Raw genomic sequence first — 12,498 nt, 5'->3', positions numbered from 1 at the left:
TCTTATTTCTATATAGTTGTAACAACCACAAAATGTCATTTGAAAAAGACCATTAACAATAACTAAAATTTTTATTTATTTTTTAAAGATTTTACTTGTTTATTCATGAGACACACACAGAGAGAGGGGCAGAGATATAGGCAGAGGGAGATGTAGGCTCCCTACAGGGAGCTCAATGTGGAACTCGATATTGGATCCCAGGATCATGCCCTGAGCTGAAGGCAGATGCTCAACTGCTGAGCCACCCAGGCGTCCCAACAATAATTGAAATTTTTAAAAATAAAACTAAGACTTGCAAAACCGTTGAGATGGTCTTCACTCAAGACCTAAGTAAATGCACATACGATATTCATGGAAAAAACTACTCAGTATTATAAAAGTATCTATTTTCCTCAAACTATCTTATAGATTCAATAAACATCCAATTGGGGTTTTTAAAGAACATAAATGGAATTCTAAAATGTACATAAAACAAGGAGTAAATAATAGAGCAATCTCTTTAAAGATTTTTAAAAAATTTATTCATAGAGACACACACACAGAAAGAGAGAGAGAGGCAGAGACACAGGCAGAGGGAGAAGCAGGCTCCTTGCAGACAGCCTGATGTGGGACTAGATCTGGGGTCCCCAGGACCATGCATGCCCCAGGCTGCAGGCGGCGCTAAACCTCTGTGCCACCGGGGCTACCCATAATAGAGCAATCTTAAGGAAAGAGAACAGAATTTGCTTTATTATAGATAAAGACTTAAAATAGAAATAGCTGTGCTAATTAGTGAATTAACCCCAAGTATACAAAGACTACCAGAAACAGCTCCAGGTATGGGACGAAATTTATGTGACAGATATAGTATATACGATCAAGGAAAGGATGGTTCTTTCAGTAAATGTTACTGAAACAAAAGGTCTCACAAACAGAAAGAAAGATACAAACCAATAATGACATGATTGGTAAGTTCAATTACATTAAGAGCTGCTTCTTTCATCAAAGAGTTAGAAATTGGGAGAATACATTTGCAGTATTAGACAAGGATCAGCCTTCAGGGAATATAAAGAATTATATGTAGGGGCGCCTGGGTGGCTCAGGCGGTTAAGCATCCAACTCTTGATTTCGGCTCAGGTCATGATCTCAGGGTCATGAGATCAAATACTGCATTGGGCTCCGTTTTGAGCATGGAGACTGCTTGGGATTCTCCCCCTCTGCCCCTATCCCCTACTCTTTCTATAAATAAAATAAAATACATTCTTTAAAGAACCATATGTAAAACAAGGGACAACCCAATGAAGAATGAGTGTTAAGACTAATAGGCATTTCATAGGAGACAACATGCAATTAGAACATTATTAAGCAAACACGGAAAAGTAAATTAAAACCACATTTCAGGGGCACCTGGGTGGCTCAGTCTTGGTTAAGCATCTGCCTTCCACTTAGGTCATGATCTCATCTCAGGGTCCTGGGAACGAGCCCTGAGTCAGGCTCCCTACTCAACAGGGAGTCTGCGTGTCCCTCTTCCTCAGCCTCCTGCCCCCTGGCTCATGTTCAGGCTCTCTCTCTCAAATAAAATCTTAAAAAAAAATTTTATTTACTTATTTGAAAGAGAGAGTGCATGCACAAGCAGGGGAAGCAGCAGAGGGAGAGGGAGAAGGAGGAGCTCTGTTGAGCAGGGAGCCTGACTCAGGGCTTGTTCCCAGAACCCTGAGATCATGACCTGAGACAAAGGCAGACACTTAACTGAATGAGCCACCCAGGTGCTCCAAAAACAAAATTTTAAGAAAAACACCACATTTCCATTTTCTTCCACCAGATTGATGTAAGTTAAAAATTCAGGTCAGTCCCAGTAGCAGTGAGGATATGGGGAGTGTGGTCTTATGAATGCTGGTGGAAATCTACTAAGTTGCTCAGCCATACTATTAGTTATAAAGTTAAATATGCACTTTTAGAACCAGCAATTCTACACCTGGGTGGGTATAGCTGAATCTGATTTGTGGATTTAATATTTGCAAATTTGCCTACTCACTAAAATTTAAACTCCAAAATCAATACTTGTAGCACTTTTGTGGTTATTTGTAGACGTGTGGAGCAACAAAAATTTAAGCCGTCTGATGCACTTGTTCCAGTAGAGATCAAATGAGACACGCTGCACCCTCAGTCCAGTTCTCTCAAGGGATGGAGACTGTGGGGACAGGGCAGTGCAGTGAAAGAAGTTCTGGCCCTGGGGCCAGCTGGATGAATCTGAATGCCAACTCATGCAAGTCACTCAACACTTCAGAACCTCATTTTCTCTTTGTAAGAAAAAAATAGATCTATCAAGGGGGAACGGTTTTTTACAATTTAGAATTCTAATGTATGTGACGTGTGTGTATATATGTATCTGTGCACACACCTGCCTAAGAGCAGTGGTTGAGTATCCATTAATTCAGTCTTTGTAGTGACCTTCCAGAACTACTGCAAGTAATAAGAACCAACTATACATACACTAAAAAGACACTAGTTTACTGTGCCCCAGGAGACATATACAAGAATATTCACTGCAGCATGGACTACAGACCACAAACTTAGAAATAACTATTAGAGAATATACAATAAATTAACTTGTGACATTTATAAATGAAATATAGGACTCCCAAACCTTTGGGTTTCTGACCTGAGAACTCCTGATCCCCCCCTCAAAACCATAATTTCTCTTAATTTTCCCCACCTGAACCCAACCACCATTCCACTACCTCAGATTAAAACTTTCTAGTCACACCAGCTTCACGAGCTTCTCGGCCCCTCTGCCTTGCTATTCAAGCTACTGTTGCTAAAAGCTTTCCCTGCTCTGAGTTGTATGGCTCTATTTCTTTTATCTCAGCTCTCCTTGATTTATTTTCCTCCATAACATCCATCACCTAACACAATATATTCCTTTTTACTGTATGTTCCCCACTGTACGTGAACTCCAAGGGTTCCTGTTTGTTCCTAGTATATCCACAGAATAACACTGCCTTATAGGTAGTAGTGTTTAATAAACCTTCCCCAAAATTATAGTGTATGTCTATGAAAAGAAAGGAACAGTATGATTCGGGATGGGAGCGTGGAGAAAGGATAACACTGGGGAAGAAAAATATGTCACGTGCTCATAAAGCTCTAATTCTCATACTGGAAGTAGAAACATAAATGTTGACCATTTAAAAAATGCTATGGTGTATTCTGTATTTCACAAAAAAGCAGTGTCCATTTAAGTATTCTTGTAATTAACTGAAAATTATAAAGAAAAGACTTGAGTTAAATATGCCCAACCATATTTAGCATTTTTCTACCAAAAACGTTTTCTTGTTGCTTCTGCTGTTTCTGTATTTTTAAGGAGCAAACCACAACATGCCCAGCAAGTCAGGCAACTTAGAAGTGGTTAGCTCTTCAGAAACTCTCAACATCATCTCTTTAAAATGCCTGCTGATTTGGAAGACTTGCCGGGTCATACGGTTTTGCTTGTACTTACCTTAACAACTCCACATTGCTTAAAGAAGTCAGCCAGATCATCTAGAGTCACATTGTCATTTAGGCCTTGCACATAAATTGCACTGTTGTCAGAGTCTTCATCTGGATCTACAGGTGGGCCTTTCAGAGAAAAAAAGACAGGAGTTACTCTGCTGTACCTACAGGGGCTGATTAACGCACTAGTCACTGCTGCTCACTGGTAATTACCACAAAGCTAAGAGAACTACCAGCCACGCTAAGAAAGCCACGAAGTTGTGGTTTCCCTTTCGTCTAAGGCTAGTAGAAGTAGATGCTCCCAATAAAGGGAGCCTCAGACTGCTCCCGACAGCAAGAATATCACGCTCATCTACCAGGCTGCTGAGCTCTAGCAAGCACTTACTTCGGTGCTGTTCATTTATTAACATAAGATACAAAATTCAAGAATTCAAAATTACCTAGATCAAGATCTGGTCCTTCATCCATGGGTCCTGCCAACCAGGAAAGATCATATAAAATACTATTAGTGCACGTCTTGCAAGCTACAAACCTTACAAACACACATAGCTATCTACTATACCACCATTTGATGGGGCTTCATTAAATTCAAAATGACCCGCACTGCTAAAATGGAGCAGTGCCCCTTTAACATTTGTGAAAGATTTGCTAGGGTTTTGCTTTTTCTTTGCTGGTTTGCTTTTAAACCATTAACCAAATACACTCAATGCTTATGTGCCAAATTAGTGTTAAATTTAAGTCAAAATTTTTCCTCCAAACCAAATTTAAAAACTGTATTCTCCCCCATATTACAGAAGCAGTTGCTCAATACTTCAAGTTACCCTTTGTTTTGTAACCGTAGGTTAACCTTATTACCCCTAAGACAATGCCGGCAGTACCCATTAGTCTCTTTGTATAGATCATTTTTAAACCGCTTATGAAACTAATAAAAAATTATAGTTTTCTAAAAACTGACTGTATTTTTTTTAAACACTATCCATGGTAATACTCAAAAACTTACCACCAGGCTTATTGAAGCCACCTCGCTCTCCAGCGCTGCTGGGGGGATAAACGAAGAAATGAAGGCCTTTCCCTTTAAAAGCCAGTACCGCTCTGAGCCTTGGGGGGGCTCGTGGGGAAGAAGGGCACTGGCTAAACACATCTCCAAACAATGCATCTCTCTCATCTTGTCACTATGCCTTTCTTCAGGGCAGCTTGCTCAAATTTCCTTTATATACAACCTTGCTTGTCTGATTGTACACACCAGTGTGGTTGGTTCCTTTCATTTCGGGGGCTGGTATTAATAGTGCAATACTTGGCAAATTAGGGGGAAAAAAAGTAGATCCCAAACACCCACCCCATCAGCTGAAAAACAGGGAGAGCTTGGTTGTAGAGAGGAGTAGCAAGCTGGGGCAACTGCTTTCCATGTTCATAAAGGTGCACCCTCAACCTCTCCTAGGGGAGAGCCAAGTGAGGCTTCCTAACAAGTCACAGTATGATAAAGCAGGAGACAACCACATTAAACGCCTACAACACACATCAGAGGACGCATCCAGCCAATCTTCAGCATAAAGCCATACAATTCAGGGCACTAATGGGATTTAACAATCGCTGTGAAAGGAGAATTTACAACAAATACCAAGGCTCAATGGACTGGGGGTGCAACTTTATAGACACATCAGTTGAGAACAGTGATGACAGCAGTATAAACTTACTGCTTTACATACTGTAAACAGGGGGAGGGAACACGACAGGCCTTTTTCATTTTTCCTTCAAAGTTAAATAAAGGCAGCTCCTCAGTGGGAGGCCCTGAGCTTTTTCTAACCAGTATTGCACCTTTAATACCTGAATATACAATTTCAAGCTGTTGCATGCAGCTTTGTTTCCTTTTTAAAAGTACACACCATAAAATGTTCTCTCTCTTTAAACACAAAAGTTTACACTTTAATGTTACACAATTCTAGAGTATTATACCTCCTCTGGTTCATTACCAAATAACAAGTATGCAGTTACCAAAGTTACAGAAGGATTCCATTTATACAATGAATACATTTTGTTAAAAATATTCTATGTATATTTTTCCTCTCCATATGGACACCGTGTCTAGTCCCACTTTTCATTATGCTGCCGGCTGAGTACTGAGTACGGGTACTTTTTAAGTATTGAAGTGTATACAAGGCTCTCACTTTGTAACCTGTAGCATATAAATGCGACAAAGCATGTTAAAAAGTTTCCACGTTTAACAGCCAATGAAAATATCAAAATACTGAGGCAATGAAAAAGGGCATGTTAACAACATTGAGTGCCTTACCTGCAGAAGACACTGAAAACCATCACCACACCAGAGTGAAAAAGAGGGGAGAAGGGGAGATGCCCCTGCTCTGTCCCCAAGGGATCCAACTGACTGCTTCACAGTCAGTTGAAAAACCTGTGGGGAAAGCCATGATTTTTTCCATGGCTCCAGGAGAGACTTCTCATCCAGAAAGAGGGGATCCCTCTACTAGCAAAGTCTAGCAAAATTAGCAGAATTATTACTTCTGGAGTATTAAAATGAATGAACTTGAAATTGGTTTTGCAATTGGAAAATACTAAGAATTCTAGGTGATTGGAGACGTGATGATAGTAATTTCAAGTGTCTACGTCTATTTTAAAACATCCATAAAGTGAAACCTTTATAATGGAATGACATTTTCCAAATCAGACTGATTTTATTTTATACCAAATTATTTATCAATTTTTGTGTTGTCAAATAACTGTTTCTTCCAATAAAGATTTCACCAAAGACTTTTTTAAGTTATGCAGAATACACAGAACCTAATTTTCAGTTATCTTTCAATAGGAAACAGATTTGGGAATATAAAAAATAAAGATCAAATTTTTATTTAATTTTGAAGTCCACTTCTATTTAAAACAAAACAAAACAAAACAAAAAAGAATCCCTACACCCAATTTTTCCTTGTACCAACAGTGGCACCAAATCCAATTTATACATACTATGTAACATTCTGCATAACTTTTTTTTTTTTTTTTACTAGTTTATATAGGGACAGAACACACACAGAACTAAACCTTCCAGATTATGTTAACCATCAACATTATACCTCACCTTCATCAAAGTACAGACACCATAAAGGGGGGAAGGGATGGGAGAGGGAGGGGAGGGGCAGGCACAGGTAGCAGGGTTATGTTACTGATCTAAACAAAGTTTTCTAAACCAGATTGTGCCATCAATCAAAATGGTCAAACCGATTTAGACTTCTCAAAATCTCCAATGGGGAGTGATCCTGTAATTATATACATTACTCTGCAAAAAGCTATTAGACTTTTCTGTACCAGGTGCACCTCAGGTCATAGTTCAGGGGTTATGGGACCAAGATCTTCATCATTACGTTCAACAATTCCAAGTACTAACAGAAGTTGGGGACAAACATTGTGGAAAACAACTGTGTTCCTTTTCTGCAGTATATATATATATACCAGGTATTTCAAGACAACCATTCAAAGGCAATTAGTTAAAAACCTAGGGGTGTTAGAAGGGTTGTGTGTGTTCCATCCCGAGTCTATTACCCACAGAGGCTTTTGACCTCTGGAAACCATGAAGGGAACTGAAAGCTCTCGTTTCAAAACCATTCTTTGTTCTCCCCAACCCAACCAAGTAGATTGGCAGGGAAAAAAGCAAACTGCCACTTAATCTATGCCACAAAGATGACATTTCCATGTTTTAGAAGATGGCCTGGGCTCAACAGATTGTCCATGGAAATGTAGAAATAAATTTCTTATGTCTTTCAGTCCCTTCTTTCCATTGAAAATCCTATGGATGAAACAAAATTAGGTAAAAGGAGAAAAGGTTTGCTCTTACCCCATTCCACCGCGTCCTCCTCCCCGCCCACCTCTGCTCATGCCTCCACGATCAAATCCCCCTCTTCCCCTGCCCCGGTTATCAGGGCCACTCATGCTCCGGTTCTCTCCTGGTCCGGAAAATCCTCCAGACTCCTGCCCATAAACACCCATGCTACTGGGGTGGTCCTGTCGGAATGAACCTGAGGAAAGAGTCACATCTGTAAGCCATGGACCAGCATTTGAACACTGCCTGTTGTACTTTCTCCTGGAATCACAGAATGCTCAATCGCAAGGCACTAACCAAGGCACCATCTTCTGAGGTAACCTTACATAGTTAGCCTAGAATAAACCACCCAAATAAGAAAGGAGCCCTCTGGTCAACAGTTGATAGGGTTTTGCATCCTAGGATGTCTCCAAAAGCTGTTTTAAAACTACTCTCAGGAAACAAAATAGCAGGCAGGTTTCTTAGGGCTTAAAGGTTGGGCTCCATCAAGAAGCACTACTCATTTCATAGCTATAATGAAACACGCCCATGGATGGAGTTTAATTAAAAACAATGATCCAGATAAAAATTAAATTGGGAATGCAGTTTTGAGTTTTTGGTTACTTTTTTTATGTATTTAAACAAACAAAAAACCCCAAAAACATATCATTTACTTGACTATCAAAACTGCAGTAGTCTTCAACAGCTACCTGCTCGCTTCCTTACTGAGTGGGTGGGTAGGCCACAGGAATGCCAGCTTTACTCACTGTATTATAGCCTCCTCAAAGAGAGCGAGGCTAACGTCCTATAATATTTTCTATGGTTAGTTACAAACTCTCTTTTATTATTTTTTTTTTGCAAAGTACACTAACAACAATTAAATTGGAGAAAAGCATTTATGTCTTTAATGGGATATCCAAGCAGTTAGCTAGGATGTTATGTCCTAAAGATGCATCCTGGAGTCCAAAAGTAAATAGCGACAAAGAGCATTTCCCCATGTTCAGAAACTCCAAACATAATCATTCTTATTTGGTTTTCTCTCTTAGCAACTCACTCTGCTGCCCGTAGCTGCTGCTCTGTTGGCTATATTGACTTGGAGCCTGGCTGTAGGATCCAGTTTGGGGGGGATAACTAGTGGGCGGCTGCTGCCCATAGCTGCTTTGTTGACCATAGCTACTCTGCTGTCCATAGCTGCTCGGCTGCCCATAGGTGTTCTGCTGAGAGTAACTGCTCTGATCATAACTAGTCGGCTGTGTAGAGGAGTAGCTGAAAGAAAGAAAAAAAGCTTATTAGGAAGGAGAAGCTTGTTATTTCTTCAAGCCTCCTAAATACGAGACATTCATATTGTGACACAGAAACCCTTAAAAATGCACTTACTTTCTAAATATCAACAGTTTGAATTTAAGCAAATATATCTGTATTCAGAATAAAGCTTTAAATGCAAAAGAGAAAATTAATGCAAACCAATCTATACAACATACAATCCTTAGAGACTCCTTTTACCCCCCACCCTCTTAAAACCAGTGTTCGATTAAATTCAAGGCAAATTTGTGAGTCTGATGTTTCCTGAATTAAGAATATGTGCACAGGGACCCAGGGCAGGCTGACCCAGTGAAAAAGCCATAGAGGTAAAGGAGGTAGTTAAGTACTGCAGTTCTAAACCTGCCTCTAATAATTCCTTCAATCATGACAGTGACTGTTCTAGAAGTACAAGGCTCTGGTGTGTATACGGTCACACAAATACGGCAATTTTCTCTTGATGATCTGTCCAAGTTTCAAACTGTTTTGCTATATATCATATATGCTTTTGAACTTTCAGACATGCCTGATTATCTATGAAATCTGGGCATTCATGAAGAAAAGACAGATAAGGAAATTAAAGAAACTTCAGAATCAATGCACTGTACTAGAAGTGTTTTAGACGTGTCAGCCACATTGCAGGGAAACTAATCAAAGATACCTTCTTGAGTAATGATAAAGCTTCAAAGAACTGCTATTAAACTTTAGATGAACTATAATAACAAAAATCAAAAAACATTATATTTAAGAGCACAACTAAACTAAGCCTCAATCACATCCCCCAACATGGCTGTAAGGACTCAATAGCTTCTCTTCACTGAGTGTACCTATTCAACAGGCCAGATGCACTACCCTCAGCAACACGGGCTGGCTCAGCGAAGAACTGCCATAAGCCCTGCCCACTGTTGCTCCACGCTGTACACTTACCGGTCAGTTGTATTTGCTCCCAAACCTGTCCACATCTGAGGCACTTTAATATGTAAACCAATGAAATTGAGTGCAAAAAAGGTAAGTGCTACTTCTAGCAAAACTAGGGTAACACTTTAAGACACAATTCAGATAGCTCATTTGAAAACCTGCTTCTAATTAAATGTGTGTGTGAAAACCTGCAGTTCTTCCTCTGCTTTACAAGAAACCCAAACGAGACATTGTAGCTGCTGGGGTAGTTAAGTAAAACAGTGCCATATAAACCTGTAGACTTGTAGACTAGAGCTCTGGATGAAAGGCCCTGGCCCAATCAATCATTAAAAGACTTGTGCATGAATGGACCCCTGAGTTAAATACGAAATGATTAAAGTGAAGTTTAAAAAAAAAAATGTCCTTCAAAGGTTTTAATGTAACATTGAATGGTCAGCCTTATAACTGGGAGAGTCAGAGAACTCATTTCACCTGAGGAAGAAGCTGGTCAACAGTCTGAAAATAAAACCTGTGATTCTACTAGCTCACTGGCCATGAGGACAAAGATAATACTGACCTGGTAGGAGGATAAGATGGTGGTGCTGTGACTGGCTGCATGGGGTAGCTCCCAGGTACCTGGGGATAACTGTAGTTACTCTGTCCATATCCTAGGCTGGGCTGGTTGTAACCCCCTGTGCTAGATTGAGGTTGACTAGTCTCAGCGGGTTTGTTACCATCCTGTGGTCTAAAAGGAGAAATAAAAAAGCAAGACTTTTTCCCTCGACCATAAAACTTTGGGTAAGAACGCTAAAACCTCTGAGCAATGTGCAATGTTAGGATTGAGCTTGGAAGTAAATACAACTATAAACTGAACTACATCAAACCCAGCCCCAGTCCAACTATATTTGCTGGAAGAAAACACTAACAAGGGGGAGAATTAATCACATCCACAGATGAGATACCAACATGTTACATTTGTTGCACACTAGCAGCAATCAAAGGCAGTTACGATTATTTTCTATTGACAACTTAAGTGATCTGGGAGGGGAAGTGGTTTGTTAGGGAAGAAAATACTTTTACTCAAAAAGGACTGTTGAAGACAGACTAGGAACTTCAATAATAATGCTGAAGTTTCAGGTCAGAATAACATTTATAGAAGTTCATGGGCACTTATAAATTTGGATTACTATGAGTTTAGACTTCTCATTTATTAAGAGCAGACTTGAAAATACATTTCCTAAGTTGGACTGACATAAATAAGTCTCCATAATGGAAATACCAGAATAGAGGAGGGACCCCCCAACTTCCAGCCCCAGCTCCCAACAACCCTTGAACTGGGAAATATTAAGTAATGAAAACCAATCCCAAAGGAAAAAACAAAACAAAACCCCAAGGGTTTTTCTATTACCTCTCAGCCCTAACAGTTTGCAACAAGAGTGTAGCACAGTGAGCTTGAGCTATTTTAAGCAAACCCCCAAGAATCGGCAGGCAAACCAGATGGATGTGGAAGTGTACTGGTTTCTCCAGAGCTGAAATGGGTCAGAAGCCCCCTCTTTCTAGTGGAAAAAGGAGTTGCTGACACTGATCATGAGGCAGTTTTAAAGTGTAAGGATTGAAAATCAAGGGAAAAAAAAAAAAAAACAAACCAAAAGCATTATTTTATAAAAATCAATAAATAACCCCCACACTCCTGCTATGGCTTGGATATACCGTGGCAATGATCATCAAATGGGCTTTCAAATAGTTGAAAACATTCTGAAATGCCTAGGTCAACTGAAACGGAGCTTTACAGGAATCCATTAGTTTAATCTACCTACTGCACAGGTTGTCCAGCATATGTAAACTACCAAGTAGCTCTGATTACTCACTGTGCACTTTTAGAAGTAATTTCATGAGTGTTTGCCAGAGCTAATTTCTTACCTCTACACAGTAGGCAAAAAGTCTAGGTTACAAGTTGATTTCTTGTTTATTCCCTAAAAAGTCTTCTTTCAAATCAGAATTCAATGTTCCTTCAAGACTGTATGCAGAAGCCACCTATGTGCATTGCCTAAAGCAAAGACCTGAAATCTTCTGTTAAGTAATAATCAGCACTGTTTACCTGCTAATTAGTCATGGAGTATGAAATCTGTTTGTCCAAATATTCACCTCAAAGCAGGGTACCCAGTTAAGATATATACTTGCCTGTGATATTTAAATGACCAAGCCACTACAGAATACAGAAAAAATGTCAATTCCTTTAACTCAGATAGCAGTGTATGCTTCCCACCTCCCCTGTACTGTAAACTGCCAAGTTTTTCCCAAAGAGAAAGTTGTTACCAATTTACAAGGTCAATAAAATAAAAAATGCAATTCTATCAGTAGTTCTGTTGTGAAGGGAAACACACACTCCGTTTTTCTCTGGGTTTGGTAAAGTAAATAGAATAGTCTCTTCCTATCCCAAAAGATCACTCTTCTGAAACTAGACTAAGGTACCTAGAAACTGGTCAGTGACATTCCTCATCTTGGCCCCTGGACAGCACCATTTTTCTACTAAATGGAGAATGATATATCTGTGGTGTGTTCTCTAGAGCATTCCTGTGATGACTTTAAGAACATACTCAACCATCTAAAAGTAAGTATGTTAAGAGTAACCACTAAAGAAAAGGAATGAAGTCCTGGATACAGTGTTTGTAATTGTTCTCTTTCCTGAAACAAGCTGATGTGCTCTCAGAACTAGGGGAGTGTGGCCTTACCTTGCAGGTGCGGTGGCTGCTGGCTGCTGCCCATAGGCTGGGTAAGCAGGCTGAGTGCCATATGCAGACTGAGCTGCATAGGAGGCCTGGGTGGTAGTGACCGTAGCAGTGGTGGTATCATAAGCACCAGTGCCGTACCCCTGGACAGGCTGACTGTATGCCTGGGGGGCAGTTGGAGTAGTATAACCTAGAACAAAGGAGAACTACATCAGATTTCTGGCTCCTCAGAGAGCTGCCTAGACACTTGTTAAAAGAACAATTTGTAAACCACCTACTTTAAACCATCACAATATTTAGCCC

The 12,498-nt window shown here is 39.9% G+C and overlaps 1 protein-coding gene across 8 annotated transcripts in view; it reads right to left on the bottom strand.

The window, feature by feature from the left end:
* The window catches only part of EWSR1 (EWS RNA binding protein 1), a 28,969-nt gene that overhangs the window by 6,288 nt on the left and 10,183 nt on the right, over positions 1-12,498 (bottom strand). For 5 of the 8 annotated variants that reach the window (XM_077874202.1, XM_077874205.1, XM_077874203.1 and 2 more), the window contains 7 exons: positions 12,199-12,385; positions 10,044-10,211; positions 8,325-8,536; positions 7,307-7,487; positions 4,469-4,503; positions 3,909-3,941; positions 3,476-3,594 (listed from right to left, as the gene is read on the bottom strand). In XM_077874202.1, the coding sequence (XP_077730328.1) occupies positions 3,476-3,594; positions 3,909-3,941; positions 4,469-4,503; positions 7,307-7,487; positions 8,325-8,536; positions 10,044-10,211; positions 12,199-12,385 (935 nt within the window). The remainder of the gene's footprint in view (positions 1-3,475; positions 3,595-3,908; positions 3,942-4,468; positions 4,504-7,306; positions 7,488-8,324; positions 8,537-10,043; positions 10,212-12,198; positions 12,386-12,498) is intronic. The other 3 variants (XM_077874208.1, XM_077874209.1, XM_077874210.1) reach the window with 1 other exon arrangement.

Source organism: Canis aureus, chromosome 27, assembly GCF_053574225.1.
Source record: "Canis aureus isolate CA01 chromosome 27, VMU_Caureus_v.1.0, whole genome shotgun sequence".
NCBI classification, from domain to species: domain Eukaryota; kingdom Metazoa; phylum Chordata; class Mammalia; order Carnivora; family Canidae; genus Canis; species Canis aureus.
Note: the sequence above shows the minus strand (reverse complement) of the source record. Positions and strands in the feature narration are given on the sequence as shown.